The 18,148-nt window shown below is 58.6% G+C and overlaps 1 protein-coding gene across 5 annotated transcripts in view; it reads left to right on the plus strand.

Annotated features, from left to right (window-relative positions):
- Positions 1-18,148, plus strand: part of RARA (retinoic acid receptor alpha) — a 43,899-nt gene that overhangs the window by 13,282 nt on the left and 12,469 nt on the right. For 2 of the 5 annotated variants that reach the window (XM_055407803.2, XM_055407802.2), the window contains exon 2: positions 7,614-8,138. In XM_055407803.2, coding sequence (XP_055263778.1) covers positions 7,961-8,138 — 178 coding nt within the window. In that variant the 5' untranslated portion in view covers positions 7,614-7,960. Of the gene's footprint in view, positions 1-7,137; positions 7,369-7,613; positions 8,139-16,557; positions 16,727-18,148 lie in introns of those variants that run through there. The other 3 variants (XM_088829062.1, XM_055407804.2, XM_055407805.2) reach the window with 3 other exon arrangements.

Raw genomic sequence — 18,148 nt, forward strand, 5'->3', positions numbered from 1 at the left:
TCCCCCGGGGTGGGGGGAGCTGCTAACAAGCTTCATCACCCCCCCCCGAAAAAAAACTGTCTTCCCGTCACGTGACCGTCACTTCCTGTCCCACTGTGGTTCCCGGGATGTTTGTTGTTGGTTGCCATGGAGATGGCCGCCTTGGGCACTACCCTGGCTCTTGTGGGGAGCTAACTGCCCCTCCCTCTAGGCCCACAGTTGGGGGGGGTTGAGGGGGCCTGCCCAGGGGGCTGTTTCAAACTGAGTGTGTGTGGTCTCTGATGCCCCAGATCCCCCAGGGCCCCCCAGACTTCTGTCTGTGGGAAGGAGTCGCAGCCACCCAGCCAGACAGAGTGTGGAGGAGACTGTGACCACGTCTGGCTGTGCCTGGCTGTGGCTGACTGGGAGTCTGACTAGTTGTGCAGACCTCCAGGCTGGCCTAGAAAGACTCCCGTTCTAGGAACCTCTACTCCTGTCCCCTTTCCCTTCGAAACCTTCTCCCATCCTGCGTTCTCATGGAAACTACTTTCCCCAGGGAATTTCTGCGGCTTCTTGGGGTCTGGGCTGGAATAGGGAGGGGCCTTGGGCAGGATCCCCGGTTTTGTGTGATTTGGGGGTGGGGAGGTGGTGCTCTGCAGCGCCTCGTCTCCCCTCTGCACACAGCCTGCATCCACTTCTCCCTGATCCCACGGGCCCTCAGCTAAAGGGGCAGGTCTGGGACTTTGTGACCATCCGCCTCACCCCCTGGTGGGCCTCTCTGTTCAGTGGGGGCTAAAGTGGGGGAAGAGATTCCCCCTAGTTCCAACCCCAACTGAGTAGAGGAGTGTGGAGTAGGAAGTTCCTGGGGGGTTGCTGGATAGAGGGGTGTGGGGCGGGGCACAGTCTGACTCAGGCCTGGTCTGGGGTCAGAGCCAAAAGGATATCCTGAGGCAGGAGGGGGGGCGTTCCCGGCTTCCCTGCAGTGCGGTCTCTAGGGAGGGACGCTGAGAGGGGGGCTCGTAGCACTGTGTGCTGCTGACTGTCTGTCTGCCCTCAGACTCAGAATTGGCACTCCCGGGCCTGGGGCAGGGCCGAGGTGTTAGCAGGATAGATTGCTGTAGCCTTACACCTAGATAACACCTACACCCCACACACACACACACACCCACACAGACACACCCCCACACCCACCCACCCACACACACACACGCAGAGACACACACACACACCTACACCTACACACAGACACCCATCCACACCCACCCACACACACACACACATCCCTACACCTACACACACACAGACACACACCTACACACACAGACACCCCCACACACAGACACAGACACACACACCCCCACACACACACACACACACAGACACACACACCCCTTCTGCTGTGTGTGTTCAACCCCACCTCCCTCTGCCCCCTGCATTGTGACAGCTGTACTTCCTGCACTGCGGAGAGGGGAGACAGTGGTGAGGGGGCAGCTGCCAAGGTGGGGGTGGGGAAAGCCCCATGCCAGGCTGGTTGTGAAGACAAGACGGTGGTTTCCAAACTGGGGGGGTCCCCTTTTGTCTGTGCCCCTTTGGTCCTCCACCCGGACAGAGCTGCCTTTGTGTGGTCCACACACTCCTGTGGTCTGGCTGTGGCCTCAGCAGCCTCATCTCTTCCTCTTCCTGTTTCTTCCTTCCCCGTGGGCCGGTCCCTCTCCTTGAGGCCTGAGCTGCCCCCTGCCCTTTCACCTGCTCTCTGCTCTGAGAGAAGACCTGGTATTCAGGTCTTCAGCTTCAGCTAAAGCCTGGTATCAGGCTTTAGCTCTGATTCTGAGTGGGTCCCCCAGTCACCCTGGGCTTTGGAGGCCCCAGTCACATCTCCCAGGGGCCTCTGGGGTACAGTCCCTGGGGGGGGGGGGGTGCAAGAGTTCTGACATTGCCCTGACCGGCAGAGACCCTCCCACACTTCCTCCTTGCAGACCTGGCCTGTCCTGGGCTTGGGTTATCCAGTTGCCTTCTGCCTGGGATTCAGTCACATGGGGAGCATGGCCTGTGGACATCAACCAGCCCAGTGGGGCTGGGGCAGAAGCTTGGGCCGGGGGGGTACAAGTTGGGGAGACATGAGACCCACTTTTTGGGAGTAAGTGCCATGTCTTGAGACAGGGGTGGGATGGGGCAGTGGTAGCATCCCCAAGGCCAGCCGCTGGACTTCAGGTCTCCCCTGACTGTCTCCAGTCATGTGCCCTACAAGCGCTTGGGGTAGGTTTTCAAAGAATTCCTAGCTCCGGCAAGGCAGGCCTGGGCTTCTGAGGACTGGTGGGGGAAGAGATGCCCTCCACCTGTCCCAGCCTCACCCAGCCGATCCTCCTCTTCCCTGCCTGGGGTGGTCTCTTTCAAAATGAGTCTGGCCTTGCCGGCTTCCTGAAGCCCAGAGCCGGTGAGCAAAAGGTAAACAGAGGACGAGCCTGGCCGGGAGGAGAGGGGCCCCTGGAAAAGGGTGGAAAAAGGAGTAATGTTCATTACTTTGCTGATCTGAGAAGTGTGGGGGAGGGGCAGAGATTGTGGCTTTGTGTGTGTATGTGTGTGTGTGTTTTCCTGGAAAGTTTATAAATAGTTCCAGCCCACTGTTCTGGTTTGAAATCTGCCCTATCCCGCCCTGCCCTGCTCTGCCAGCTCCTGGCAGGGGAAGAGGGTCCAGAAAGACTGGGTCTTTGCTTCTGCCAGGGCTGGACTCCCTGTCCCCCACCCCCAAGTTGAGCTTGAGCTTTGGGTGTCATTTGCATATGATTCATTGACTGTCTAGAATGCTTAGGAAAGCCCCTGTCGCCCCTTCTTTTAAGCTCCCCAATCCTTACCCCGTCTCTCTCAGCCCATCCAGAACTGCCTGACCTCTATTCCTTAGGAGCCTTAGTTGTGGGGGAACTTGGGAACAGAGAGGAGAAGTAGATGAAGGGGAGGGACCCCTGGCTCCCCTCCCCTGAGGGCAGGGGAATAAATCGACTGTTCTCGTCCCCTCCTCCGCTCCCCAAATCCAGAGGTTTCCCTTTTTTGGTTTGTGAAACGAAAGAAGGGAATTTGGGAAAGGGCTGTGGTCAGGCCTCCACCCACACCCCGAGTACTCCGCTCCCTCCATCCCGCTCCTTGGTCTGGGGGAGGAAACAGACCCTGGAAAATGGGTGATTTTCCTGCCCAGCCCCGTCAGCAGATCCTAGCACTGGCTGGGGAGAAGGAGGGGGACCCGGGAGGCGCTGAGGTGGCGCTGGCAGACGTGGGGGACGCGGGGTACCCGGTGCCCAGCACCTCCTGTGTGCCAGGCACCATGCTAGGTGCTTTCCAGGACTTTTATCTCTGAAATCACACAGGCAGTTGTTGAGGTAGGCAGTTCACAGGCGCGTAAACAGATGCTTAGAGAGGTTAAGTGACTTGTCTAAGGTCACCCAGAGTGGCAGAGCTGAGATTTGACCCTTCAAAACCCTTGGTTCTTTCTGCTGTCTTCACGGCTCGGCCAACTTTTTCCTCCCTCTAGATGTGTGATTCTGGGGACCTAAGGAACGGGTGGCTGGGACTCCTGACGCTGGGGAAGGGATCCTGGCACCTTTGAGGGCGGGGGAGTCCCCAGCGGGCAGGGGTGCCTGGCTGGTGGTCAGCGCTCCGGCCCTCCCCCCACCCCCTCTGTGCTGTGCTGAGGCTGAGCTCGGTGCAGGGGAGGTGAGGGCCTGTGGTTTCTCCCTCCCTCCAGGGAGGGTGCCCGTGGGCAGTGGGGGTGGCAGGCACAGGGTGGAGGTTGGATGTGGGTACTTTGTTTTCCCTTTCTTTGGTGCTGGTTTCGATTCTGACAGTGTCTTCTCCACCCCTGGGTACCGGGGGCCAGGGCCCAGGCATCTCCCAGAGGGTGGTCATGGTTCCAGAGAAACCTACTGAGGCCAGGCCTGTGCTCTTTGGCCCCACCTCCCTCATCCCTGCCCTTGCCCATCCCTGTTCCCTGGCCAGCCTGGCCCTTGGCCCATTTCTGTGACCTTTACCCCTTCCCTTGACTCAAGGCCTTCCCCAGGGAGTTGAGTAACTTTGCATTGAAGTTTGCAGGCTGAGCTCCTTTGGTGAAGCTCTGATGGGGGTGGGGGACGCCTTCCAGCCTCTCCCTGGGGTGTGTATCTGTGAGTGAGGTTTGAAGTATGGTCCAGTTTCAAACTTCTCAGGGGCAGAGTTGAGGCATATTAAGGTGGCTGTTGTTAGTCTCTCCTTTGGGGTCAAGGGTGGGCTCCAGAGGGTCTAAACTGAATCCGCCCCCACCCTCCAAAAGCTGGGTCAGGAGGCCTGGAGTCTGGAGTGAATGGCTTCCTGGGCTTCACCTCAGGAGGTAGGCCCCCGCTATGGACCTGAATCCACTGGAGTGTTTCTCTGTGTTTATGGACCCTGCTGCTTTTGGGGGGCTGGCCCACATGGAGGCAGGTGCAGAGGCCAGCCTGGCTAGGTGAGGACCAAGGAAAGTACAGTTTGGGAAACCGTGAGGCTGTGGTTGTATGTCTGTGAGGAGCTGTGTCCTGGGCTATGCACGCAGACCTGGAGCCGGCTTCATTGTGTGTGAAGCCTAGGTGTAGAGGGATCGTGTATCTGGGTTCCCTCTCCTCATGTGCCACGTGCGTGTCTGCACGCACACAGGCTGGGTGTGCAAACGTGCCGGTGCCCACCGGACACTTTCCCTAGAACTCTGTGTTTAAGTTCCTGCAAGTGTGTGTGTGGGTCTGACTGTCAACACTACTGAGGCTCAGCCAGCCCCTCCTTCTCATGCTGGCTCGAGTTCCCCTTGTGTGGGGCCCCTCAGGGGTGTGTAGGGGGGCCAAGGCGGCAGCTGGCCCAATGGGTGGGGCTCCTGTTCCTCTGACGTCAGCCTCTCTGCCTGGGAGGGAATTGGCGGGGGCCTGGGGAAGGAAGGGGGCACCTCATTCAGGAGTAAGAGAGGCCCTAAGGAGGTCATAATTAGTAACAGTAAAAATCATGGTCATTAACAAGGTCCAGATTTCATTCCTGGGGAGCTGCCCCCTCCCTTGCAAGTACCTGTCCCCACCTCCCCCCTCAGCCCCGCACAGTCACAGGCTGGCTCACTCGCCCAGCCGGGCCCAGAAGTCCTGGCCTGGTCCACAGTGGCCTTGGCAGAACTCCTCCATCTCAGGCATGGTTCTTGGCCAAATGCTGGCCATGTGCATGTCCCCTGGACTCCAGGTCTGAGCCTGGAGCCTGGAGCTTGGAACATGGTATGGCCTGAGCTTAGAGAGGAAGGGGTTGGAGGCCATCCTTATTTTGAGTCTCTGTGGCCCTGTTTGCTTTTCTTCTCTTTTCTCTTCCCTTCCTCCCCTTTCTTCCCTTCCTCCCCTTAACAGTTTTATGGAGATGTAATTCGTATACCATAAAATCCACCGATTAAAGTGTACAATTCAGTGGTTTCACTGTAGTCATAGAGTTGTGCAACTACCATCACGTTCACTTGTAGAAATTGTTCATCACTCCCAAAAGAGCCCCCATACCATTCAGCATTCACTTCCCGTTTCCCTCAAACCCACACCCACACCACCCCCTCATCCCGTAACTAACCACAATCTACTTTCTGCCTTTTTAGATTTGCCTGTTTTGGACATTTCATATAAAGGGAATCATACAACAGGTGGTCTTTTACAACTAGCAGAATGTTTTCAAGGTTTATCCACGATGTATATATCAGTGCTTTGTCCCTTTTAAAAATATATTTATTTATTTATTTATTTGGCTGTGCCAGGTCTCGGTTGCAGCACTCGAGATCCTTAATCTTCGTTGCCATGTGTGGGATCTTCAGCTGCGGCATGGGAACTCTTAGTTACAGCATGTGGGAACTAGTTCCCTGACCAGGGATCAAACCCAGGCTGCCTGCATTGGGAGCACGGAGTCTTAGCCACTGGACCACAAGGGAAGTCCCAGTGCTTTGTTCCTTTTATGGCAGACTACTATTCCATTGTATGGATGTACAGCATTTTATTTATCCGTTCATCTGTTGATGGACATTTGGAACGGTTCTACTTTTCTGGCTATTAGGAGTGTTGGTATGAAGATTCGTATCCATGTACAGGTTTTTGTGTGGACTTAACGTTTTACGGTTGACTCACTGGAAAACACTCTGATGCTGGGAGGGATTGGGGGTGGGAGGAGACGGGGACAACAGAGAATGAGATGGCTGGATGGCATCACCGACTTGATGGACATGAGTTTGAGTGAACTCCGGGAGTTGGTGATAGACAGGGAGGCCTGGCGTGCTGTGATTCATGGGGTCGCAAAGAGTCGGACACGACTGAGCGACTGAACTGAACTGAACTGAACGTTTTACCTTCTCTTGGGTAGATACCTAGGAGTGGAATTGCTGGGTCATGTTACTCTGTGTTTAACCTCCTGAAGAACTGCCAGCCTGTTTTCCAAAGCAGCGGTACCATTTTACATTCCTGCCAACTAGGCATGAATGTTCCGTTTCTCCACATCCTCACCTACTTGTTATTGTCAGTCTTTGATTATAGCCATCTTGGTGGATGCAAAATGGTATCTCATTGTGGCTTTGATTAGCCATGTTTCTCTTTTCTTTCTCATGTATGTCACGTATACACACACACTCATATACAAATACGTGCATGTTTCTTGATACTGTTTATGTATGTCCTCCTAGCCCTCTTGTGGGTGCTTCTCATTGTCTCTTTCTCTCTTGTTGCCGCTTGTCTGTCTCACTGTGTCGTGGAATTTCTGGGCTCACCTCTGTCTGTCTCTTGCTACCTGCGGTGTTATCTTTGTGTATCCTCAGGCCCCAGCTGTTCACACAGGGTGTGGATCTGTGTATACACTGATGGTGGTGGGGGCATCTGGGCTCTCATCCTCTGCCCTCCTCCCACTCCCACCTCCAGGGAGGTTGCTTCTGCAGGCAGAGGATGTGGGTGAAGTCTGAGCTCAGCCTCCCTTGCTCCTTCATTGTGGGCGAGGGGAGTAGGGGGCTTCCATGCTGGGTAGTCCCCTGGCACACTCTCTACCCCCAGCCCATCGTGCTGTTAGGCAATGGAGGTGATACTCAGGAGTCCTCAGCTCCCATTTCCCTATTTGTAGGTATGTAAACGGGCCTCCTCCCTGGGCCTGTGGGACAAACCCATCTGGGGTGCTTGGGCTTGGATTTGCGGGGGGAAGTGGTGTAAGCAAGGCCCTCTGGCTTAGGAGTCATTTTTCTGAGAAGTGCCAATGCTTTAGGGAAGCGGCTTTTCCTCCCCCTCCCTCCTCCTCTCAAGCACACGTTCTCTGTATCTTGACCTCAGGTAACCTGCTTTGGGGGAAGGAGGGCCAGCTGCCTTTCTCTGCTGCAGGAATCCTCCGGGGTGGCATGGCAGCGTGGACGCTTTGCTCTCAGGGCTGTGGGTGAGAGGCCCTCCTTGCTCTGGGCTTGGTCCCTGTCTCCCCAGCCTGGCTGTGCTGTCCTGCCACCCCCAGCAGTGTCTGGGCCCTACTCCCAGGCTGTCTCTGCCAGCCAGGCATGGTGCCAGCTGTCTGCTCAGCCGGGTGCCACGGGAAAATCTCCGGCCGCCCAGGTTGGGGAGCTCCATGGGGAATGCCCGTGAGCCCGCTCCTCAGTGCCCACTCACCTGTCTTTTCTCTCTCTGCAGCATCACGGGACATGGCCCCCACAGCCGCCTAGCCAGGGCCCACCCAGGAGAGGCTTCCTTTTCGGCATCCTGAAGGCCCACTCTGGACCTTCCCAGGAAAGTGCCAGCTTGCAGAACCGCTTGACCAAAGGACTGGCTCTTGGGACGTCCCCCAGCCCACCGGCCCCCCCTAGAGTGGGGGTGCCAGGAGCCTGAGATTAGCCTGCTGGCCTTGGACTGCAGCTCCGGGACGGAAGGGGGGGTGGGCTGACCACCCGAGCCCCCCTCTGGGCCCAGGCCCCATGCCCCGAGGAGAGGCGGCCTGAAGCCCGCCAGACTGTCTGCCTGCGTTTCTGTGGCCGCCTGGCATGGCCAGCAACAGCAGCTCCTGCCCAACACCTGGGGGAGGGCACCTCAATGGGTACCCGGTGCCCCCCTACGCCTTCTTCTTCCCCCCCATGCTGGGTGGGCTCTCCCCGCCAGGCGCTCTGCCCACTCTCCAGCACCAGCTTCCAGTGAGCGGCTACAGCACGCCATCCCCAGCCAGTAAGTGGGGTCGGGGAGCGCCGTGGGAGGGGGCCTTGGAGGGCGGCAGGCCCGAGGCCTGGCCGCTGGGCACATCCCTTCCTCAGCGGCCAGGTCTCCTCCAGACAAGGGGGACTGGCTGGACGAGGGGGCTTGAGGATGAAAGCCTGGTAGACTGATCGCTGTGGTTGTGTTTCGTGTTGGGGGGTGGCCCAGAGTGTGGAGAGCTGAGACAGTGCTGTCCTCTGACCCCTCACGGCCCCTTCTGTGCTCTTGCCATTGAGGGCCTTATAAATAGCTCCAAGCACCAGACCAGGAGGCTGGAGGCGGGTAAACAAACCTCTCGACATTTGGTGGGGATGGCTGGTCTACTGAGAGCAGCAGCCCACCTCCACCCCACCCCATCAGTGCCTCTGAGAGAAGGAACTGGGAGTATAGCACCCCCTCCCCTCACTGCTGGCCAGGCTAGATGGTGCTTCTCTTTGTGGGGAGGGGGCCAGGGCAGGGGAGGGCCCCACAGGCAGCCTGGTGATGGGGAGAGTGTCCGTCTGGGGAGGGGACACTAGCCCTGGACTCTGGCTGTGGGAGCAGGCCTGCTCTTGGCGGGGCCTGTGTTTTCTCTGCGCCTCCGCCTTCTGCCATGCAGGTTGCCTGTTGGCTAGGTGGGGGTCTCGGTACCCTTCCCTGGCTGGTTGGGCCAGGTAGTGGGAGGTGGCGGCAGCTGTGGCCAGCTGGCAGAGTCCAGGCCTCGGTCCTGCCAGGCCGCTTACAGTAACTCTGGCCCCCAGGGCCCAGCTGGGCGGCAGGCCAGGGTTCGGGGGAGGAGGGAGCCGGGGCCTGGCCTGGGGCGGGAGGGGGTGGAAGCAGTAGAAGGGGGCCATGGACGGCGGGCTGGCCTGGCTGGTCAGCTGTTGACCTGGGAAACGTGTCCCACCTCTCCTGGCGGGCAGGGACTGAACACCCTGCCCCGGGCACCCACCGCCTCTCCCACGGCCACTGGCAAGCTGCCTGGCACCGCTGCCCTGTGCGCCTGGCTGGGCTGGGTCAGTGCCCCCTTCCCAGCGTGGAGGCAGCGCACTCTGCCCAGAGCCAGGGAGTCTCTTTGTCCCTGGGGCAGGCCCTGGCTGGGCGCCTCACTGCCCGCACTGGCCGACTGCCCACCGCCACCACTGCTTCCTGGCTCGCCTCCTCTGGCTTGCACGGTGGCCCCCTCCCTCTCCAGCCCCACCGGCCGCTGAGAGCAGGGGCTCTAAGTCGGTGTTTCTTTAGGTCCCTACCCTCTGTGCCCCGGGGCAGGGGGCAGGCAGATGCTGCCTTCTCAAACCTCCACCTTCTGTTTCCTCCCATGGAGGGGCACAGCAGGCAGCATTGTGACCTGGAAGTCAGAAGGATTCTGGCCTGGTCTTTAGTCGGTGCTCGGTGATGGGAGAGGCCAGTCTCTGAGTTTGGAGATGCTGGGCCAGTCTCTAAGTTAGGGGATGCTGGAGAAGGGGCGGGTGGGTCTGTGGTGCCTGGGAACTAGAGTTCACATCCCAGTTCCAGGAACTGGAGTGTCTGCTTCCCACCAGGGTGGGGTTTTTAGGGACGGGGAAACCGAGGGCGCTCAGCCTGATGCTGGTGGACAACTTGCTCTTCCCCAGGTGATAGGGAACAGGGCCCTGGACACTGTCCCCCTGGGGCCTGGCTCTCGGAGGGCTTGCCTGACCCCTATCTTGTGCCGGACAAGCGAGTGTTTTGCTCTCCTTTTTGAGTGTTGCAAGCTTCTTCCTCTTTCTTCGAGGTGGGTGGGGAGGGTTTCCGGGTACCCCACCTCCCACCCTGGTAATCTTCTTCCCCCAGGGTGGGGTGCCCACATTTCTGGTTAAGCAATGCCCCTTCCTGCCCCCCTCCCTCTGTGAGCCAGTGGGTTTCCCTGCCTCTTCCTAGTAAACAACAACACCTCTGCTTACCCAGACCCCCAGCTTCTGAGCTTCTCCCTGACCTTCCTTCCCCTTAGGTCAGGAACCTCCCCGTCCACCCTGAGGGAGCCAGGCATCTCCCTCTTCCTCGTGGAAGGCTGAGGGACCTGGTAACCCTGGTTTTCAGCTCTGGGCAGTGCAGCATGACAGATCGAAGTTCAGACCTGGAGGCAGCCTCGCCTTCTCTGCTCCCCCGACCTGAGGGCTGGTGCTGGGGGCCAGGCATTTCCCAGGAGGGTGGACAGCTGTGGCCCCCATCCCCACCAGGAATGATTATATGCTCTGGTCCCCTGCCACCCTTTCTGCAGGCAGCCTGGCACAGGAGGCCCCCTTCTCCCACTTGCTGCCAACAAAGGTGTTTGTATAGTGCCCCCTCGACCCTTCCATCCCTCTCGCCAAGGTGGGGTGGGGGGAGGCTGGACCCTGGGTGTGCTTCAGAGACTCAGTGGCCTGTGGAAGGACAGAACTGTTCTCTAGGTCAGTGGCGAGGGGTGGGTATTTGTCCTGCTGTCATCTCCCTCTCCGGGGAAGCCAGAGTGGGAAGTTCCAGGGATGGTACAAGATCCCCCGCTCCAAACCAGCCCTGGGGGCTTGGCCTCTTGAGGACTGGTATTTACTGTGGAGGCTTGGGATTCTGTGTGCCTTGTGGGGAGGGTCAGGGTTGTGTGTGTTTTGGGAGGGAGGTCAGGGTTGGGTGTGTTTTAGGGGTGGGGAGGTCAAGGTTGGGTGTGTGCTGGGGAGGGGGGTCAATGGCTTAAAAGTATTGGGTGAGAGGGTCAGAGTGTGTTTGAGGAGAATCAGATCCAGAGGGGTGTCAGTGTGTGTGTGTGCTGGCGGGGGAGGTGACTGAGGACACCGACTGTGAAGGGGGAGGGGTCTGTGACTGCCCTATGTGTTTGGAAAGAGAAGGGTCTCTATTTCTTATCGCTAGTCTAGGCTGGAGAGGAAACGCACCTGCCTTTTTTTATTGCTTGCCCTGGGAATTCCATGGGGTGGGAGGGGTTGCTGTGGAGTAGGCTGTGTAGCTTGAGTTCTGGCTTTGCCATTTACTAAGTGTGACCACCTCTCGGAGCGTGTTTCCTCGTCTGTAAAACAGGGATCTAAGCAGAACCTCCCTCAGACGGCTGAGGTTAAGCAAGATCGCCGATGTAATGCACTTTGCTCCTCCCCTTGCATGCGCTCATCAGTCTCATGGCCGTGGTACCCGGGTGTTATGACAGGGGAAAGGGATCGTGACCCTTTTCTGGGTGGGAGCTGGAGAGAATGGGATGCTAACATTTGTGGAGCACCTACTGTGTGCCTGGGACCTTATCTGTGTTTTACAAATCTTAATCCCGACAATCCGGGAGAGGGACATTATCTCCATTTACACAGGAGGAAACAGCGCTGGTGGTTACGTGGCTGAGCTGAGTGACTCTACAGCTGGGCTGTTGTCTGCCAACCAGATAGGCAGCCCCGGGAGGGTATGGTGGGGAGCCCTGGGTATGAGGAGTCTGGGGGGCGGATCAGGGCCATGGTGATCAGGGCCCCTCTTCCCTGGCTGAAGGTAGGAGGAAGCCCCTCTTCTTCTTCAGGATCTCCCGCCTTCACCCAGCAGGGGGCGTAGGGCAGGCCTCCCCTAGCCACGCCCCCTCTTCTGTTTTTGATCCTGAAGGCTGGAGGGAGAGAGCGATGAGAGGCCCAGGCCAGATCTCCATCCTGTCCTGGAAGCTGCGGATACAATCTGTTCACACCCATCCCTGCCTCCGAATCAACGCACTGCGGCCCCGGGAGTTTGCAGAGCTCAGTGGGCACCCTCCCCCCGTCTCCAGACTGGAGGAACAGAGTGTAAAGCCACATTCTTATTCTTACTCTGTTTCCATTGATGGAGTGGGGGCAGGGAAGTTGGAAGCCATAGGGAGGGGAGCTGGGGATAGGAGTCCCCGAAAGATCCGGTCCAGACTTTTCGTTTCCATCTACACATTTGCTATGTATGCCTAGAAATGGGGGAGTGGCTGTAGGGTCTGGGGGAGCCTGGGGAGACTTACTCTTCTCTGCCACTCCCTCTCCTGCCCACTCTTTCCCTGGACAATAGGACAGACAGCCCAAGGGGAGGGGGAACTGCTAGCAGTGCCCTTCCTGGGGTCCAAAATGCAGTCAGCTGAAAGACTGCTGGATGGGGTTTTGAATGAAGATAGGGCCCCCTCACCTTTTATTTCAAAACACTGGTAGTTCACTGACCCCCTCAGGGCTGGATCCCAGCGTGGGCTGGGGGAGGGGACTCCGGGAAGGAAGCCTGTCCTCTAGGCTGGCCCAGACCTGAGACATAGTGTGTGCTCATGCCAAGGGCCCTGTGCCCATGGGGATGTGCCAGTGCAGGCCTGACCACCCTTTGAGGGGTAGTGTCTATGGAAGGAGGAAATGTTTCCCTTCTCCAAATCACTTTGGGGTGGTGCCCACAACGCCTTCTTCCTCCTTTCCCTTTTCAAAGGTGGGGCACAGCCCATGGAGCCAGACCTCCCAGGGTAGACCAGAGGCCCTCAGCCCTGGCTAGATCAGAAATAGAGGTCTTCCCCTCCCCATTCTTACTTCTGAGTTGCAGAGAACCTCAGCCCACGGACCAAGGCCCCTCTGGCAGAAGTCTTAAAGGACAGCTCTTCCAGTGCGGCCAGGGGCAAGCCACTCAACCTCTCTTGAGTCTGTTTCCTCTTTAAATCAAGACTTCTAATCTGTTCCTTGCTGGGCAGGCTGCTAGGAGGCCATGGTGACCTGCTTGCTGGTGAGGGCCTGGGAGAGCTTCAAGTACCCTATAAGATCAGTGATGACGAGGGAGTGGAGTGGCGCTGGTATTGTCTTGGGGGATGGCACCCTGTACTGGGACCTGATGTCTGTCCAGCCCCCCGGACCTCATTATTTCCTGTTTGTTATCCCCTCTAGATGGGGTCAGGGACCAGAGGGAGCCGTGCCTGGGGGGATAAGTGGGGGCCAGTTCAGTTCAGCCCACACCTGCTGAGGGCACACAGTGCTGGAGGAGTTATGGGGGATGTGGCAGAGGAGGACAGGGGCCCCAGACCTGCCACTAGGTCCTCCCAACCTCCCATGCTATCCGCAGTGGCTAGCCAGAACCTGCCGGAACCTTCCTTTTTCCCTCTTCTCCTATTGCCCCAGGACACTGTGTTCTACTCTGACCTGCCCCGTGACCTTGCTGTTGCCCAGAACAGGCATCTCACCCTGACTTCTCCCCTTCTCCAGCTCCGGAAATCCTATCCATCCTTCAAGGAACATCTTGAATACCGCCTCTTCCCAGAAACCTTCACAGATGTTCCCTCTTCTTTGTTCTCTCCACCCCACCCCCCACCTCCTTTGAATGCCCGCAGGTCCTTATTTTTTCTTCTATAAAACTCATCTCTCTCGCACTAAGGGACTCCTCTCCACCTGATACCCACCGTGAGCTGTAATCATTTGGGAGATCTCTTCCCAATCACCAGGTCTTTGATGGCAGGGACGGTCCCCGATCCTTGAGCACCTCAAAGCTGCAAACACAAGGCCTAGTACTTAACTGGTGCCCTGGCTCTGTGTCATTGGGAGGAAAGATACCAAGGGCCTTGGAAGCAATCTGCTCTCTTCCCCAGCAGTCTCATCCCCAGCCAAGGCTTGCATCTATGCTCTAGGTCCCAGCATTCCCTCTGCAGCCCAGACATCTCACTTAGGTAAGACCTCACTTTGGAGCCCCACACCCACCTGTCCCCCATCCCAGTAGACTTTGCTACCTTGCAGTCCTAGAACTTTGCTGTAGCACAGGCCAACACTGATTACTTTATCACCACTGGCGGGAGACCTGGGTTTGATCCCTGGGTTGGGAAGATACCCTGGAGAAGGGAAAGGCTACCCACTCCAGTATTCTGGCCTGAACTGTATAAGTCCATGGGGTCGCAGAGAGTCACGACTGGACAGCTTTCACTCACTTATCATCACTGGCAGTTTCCTGGGCTGTGCTAAGCATTGTGTGCTTCCTGGACTGTTCTAACTGGTCTTTCTTGCCCTCCTACCACACAGCTTCATAAGGTTAAAGCTGATTTGTAACACTGTAAATCAGATCTTACCTCTCCTCTGCTTGGAACCTTTTAGTGGCTTCTCCCTGCATTTGAGATAAAATTCAGCAAGCCCACCTGGTCTGGTCTTAGCCCACCTCTGCAGCCTGGTCTTGTGCTCCTTTTCCTCTTGAGTTGTATATGCCATCTATTCTAGTCCTCTGATAGTTCCTTGAGTAAACTCTCCAACTTTTATAACCCCAGGACCCTTGCATAGGCTTTTACTGGAACTCCACTCCTTCCTGCTCTTTGCCTAACTAATTTTTAGACTTCCACTCTTTCTTTAGGTCTCTGCTTTGACCCTCCAACCTAAACTAGGTGCCTACATTAATTCTCCCTCAAGCTTACTTGTTATTTATGTGCTTACTTGTGTCATAATACCAATTATCTTAGCTTGCAATTATATATATATATATATGCAATAATAAACATATATGTATGATTATTTGCTAAATGGCTGTTTCACCATAAGGTCTAAAAAGGCAGGCTCCCCATGGTATCCACCTAGGAGGTGATCAGAAAGTAGTTTTCCTTGCATTGGTTTGGCATGGTGGGAATATGGGCTTTGATGGCAGAAAGTTCAAATACTCTATATTAGCAGTGTGATCTTGGACAACCCATCTAACCTTGCTGAGAGCTTAGTTTCTTTATTTGTAAAACAGGAATAATAGTGTTTCTCTCTTGGAGTGGCTGTGAGGATTACCTGACCACATAATTTAGAAACCTGGTTTTTAGAAGAATATCCTTGGGAAGCACGTAAATTCCTTTCCCTTTTTAGAATGAGGAACTCGGCTGCAGGGCCAGAGGGGGCAATAAGATGTTCTTTTTTCCCAGGGCCTCCCCCCACTTCCCTGGACCCACCCAACCTAGGCCTTTCTTCCAGTGAAAGAGGCCTCCCGAGGGCTTCCGGGAGGAAGTGGTCAGCTGGAAGGCATCAGCCCCTCCTTTTCTCACTCCAGGGCTGGGCGGTGCGGCGGGGGGCCCAGGGTGGTTCCGCCTCTGGGAGACACCCTGGGCGGGGCTTTGCTCGACGGAAGCACGCAGAGCGTGGAGGGAGAGCCTCCCTCGGCACCAGCATTTCTGCCAAAGCGCCGGAGCTGCTGCTTTGGGTTCCGTCGGGCGGGTGGCCGGAGTCACACGTGATGTCACAGACAATGACACAAGCCGGGTGTCTCATTCTCACACGGCGCCCGAGCTGCACAGTGTCACACCCGGGACACCCTGCAGGGCGCTCACACTTGGCCACAGGCACCCTGGCCCTTCGTCTCCGGCCGCCACTCCCGGCGTCTCCCGGGGAGCGGCCCAAGCGGGCAGGGGGCAGGCTGGTGAGCGGGTGATGTCACGGGCAGCGGTGGGTGGGTCACCCGGAGGTGAGGCGCCGCCAGGCGAGTTCAGAGAGAGTTCAGCCGCATTGCATTAGGCAAATGAGGCCCGGGCTGGGTGGGGGGGGGTGTTGGGGGAGGACACCGGGACCACCCCCTCCTCCCGCCTGCCACCTCCCTCGCCGTAGCTTCGCCGGGCAGGGGACTGACCCAACCACCGGGAAGGCTGGGAGCCGGAACTGGGATGGGGGAGACGCCCGTCCGTCTTCCGTCCCGGTGGAGCCCCCTCCTTTCCCGGCACACAGCCTCCGTCCGTACCCCGCGCACGCCGGCTCTGGAGCCTTTCCCCCCTTCCGTCCGCTCTCCTCTCCTCCCCCTGCCCGGGCTCCCCGCAGTCTCCTTCCGCACCCCGCCTCTCCCTCTCAGCTCCCGGCTGGGCGTCCGCGGCGACCGGGCCCGCCGGGAAAGGGTTAAGGCAGGGGCGGCGCCTGGACGGGCCGGGGCGGAGGGAAGGGGGTGGGGCCGCAGGGCCCGGGGCGCGCGGGCCGGGGTGGGGGCGCCTCGGCGCGCACCGCCGTGCACCGAGTGCCGGGCGCCCGCCCCGGGCCTGGTGGAGGCGGAGCCGCGCGCTCCCCGCCTCTCCCGAGTCCTCGCCCGGGAGAAGCCCGGGAGCCCCGGCGGGGAGGAGGAAGCGCTCGGTCACCCCCCGCCCCGCGCCGATCCCGCCCCCGGCCGGCGCGCTCGGGGAGCTGCGGGACGCAGCCTCGGACACCCCGAGACTCGCGACGGGAGCCCCCTCGAGGTGAAGCCGCGGAGTTCCCGGGCCTCGGCCGGGCGTTCCCGAGGGCAGTCGGCGGACTCCCCCCTCCCCCAGGACACACAACTTGCCCGCTTTCACCTGGGACTCGCAGGGCGGCCGGCCGACTCGGATCGGGACTTCGGGCAGAAGGTGGCCCCCGGCCCGGGTCGCCGGTCGGGGCGGGGGGGACGGGCCCCTCGCCCCCAGCAGCTCTGGGATGGCGCCGCCGACTGAGTGAGGGAGGCGGCGCTCAGGACGTCCCCGCCCGGACCTCTTGTACTCGCGGGGAAGATGTACGAGAGTGTGGACGTGGGGGGGCTCACCCCCACCCCCAGTCCCTTCCTGGTGGTGGATTTTTATAACCAGAACCGGGCCTGTTTGCTTCCGGAGAAGGGGCTCCCTGCTCCCGGCCCCTACTCCACTCCGCTCCGGACTCCGCTTTGGAATGGCTCAAACCACTGTAGGTATCGGCCTCCCCCTTCTATTGTGGGAGCTGGGGGTGGGGGCGGACTGTGGGGCTTCCGCTGCTACTAGGGGGTGCGGACTTGGGACGTGGTGAGGTGGTCTTGTCTCTGACCCTTCCCTTTCCCTTGACTCTCTTGCTGAAAGTCGGGTGCCCTTGTTGGACAATTGGACTCCCCCCTGAGTAACCGTGGGCGCTTATTTCTGTTGTGTTCTGACAGAGGAACTTTGGGGGCTCCTCCTTTCAGGAAACGTTTGTTCATCTCCCCTTCCACTTCTTGCAGGGGAAGTGAAGTCCCTTGTCCCCAGTTTATATCTCCTTGCTTGGAATCCAATAGCTTCACCGCGGAGTGGTCCTTTCTGCCATCCAGGAGGGTGGGGTGAAGGTCCTAGAGTGGGCTTGTCTGCTTCTCAGAGGAGGGGCCTCCTCCTCTGATCCCACCCCTGTCAAAGCCTGGGGGACAGCCCCTCCTGGGCAGCAGCTGCTGCCCCCAGCTCTTGCCCTTGGTGGTGGGTCTGGGTGGGTGTCAGGGGACCGCTCCGTGTCTGCTGTTGGCAGTGGGGTGCTGCAAGAAGGGGCAACTCCATCAGATACCCGTCGGCCACCCTACCTGACCCTTACACCTTGGGGCAGGCCACCTGTCCATCGGAGGGTAGCCTTGGTCCTGGATACTTGGCTGTACCAAAAATGGAGAGGGGAAGTTAATCTGGTGGGAAGGGTTCCCCCTCCCTGTAATCCTAAAACGGTTTGTCCTCTGGAGGCTGAGCTTGATTTTTTTGTGGGTCTGGAGCTGCTCTGGAAGTGAGGAATGTGTCCCCTCCCAACCCGGCGTGTCCTTTTGTTTCCCTGTTTTCACCTGGGGATGGGGGCAGGCGCTGGGCTGTCCCTACAAGGGCCGCCCATGAGAATCCTGGAGTCCTGGCACCTCCTCTGCTGGCTGGCCCCTGTCTGGGTTCAGGCTTCTCTGGAAGGGAGGGGCTCTGTGCTTTGGCGGGAGCCATGAGTGCCCGGGGTGCACACCTGGGCACTTTATACCCAGCTGTAGGCAGTGTACCTGAGAGGGAGAACGGCGCTCAGGGGGCTGTTGTTACAGGGCTCCCGTTTCGTCCTCTCCGGCTGCTCTGGGCTCAGCTCTTCCCTGGGGCTTCTCCCCCACTCCCAGGCTGGCTGCCTCCCTCCTGCCTGCCAGGGAGCAGGGGGGGAGTGGGTCTCTGGGGGCCTGGCGGGCTGCTTGAGGTTGAAGGGCAGCCCCCAACGCCTTTGCCGTAGGAAGGGAGACCTGAGGTAGGGCAACGCCCATCTCTGCCCCTCTCAGAACCACCTCACCCCCAGCCTCTATCGTCCTGCCCCCTGACCTTTGCCTCTGGGGCAGATTGCCTAGTAGGCTGCAGACGGTGGAAGGGAGGGAGGGGTGCTCAT

The sequence above is a fragment of the Moschus berezovskii genome, chromosome 20, assembly GCF_049115385.1.
Source record: "Moschus berezovskii isolate FMDL1 chromosome 20, NW_MosBer_1.0, whole genome shotgun sequence".
Taxonomy (NCBI): Eukaryota; Metazoa; Chordata; class Mammalia; order Artiodactyla; family Moschidae; genus Moschus; species Moschus berezovskii.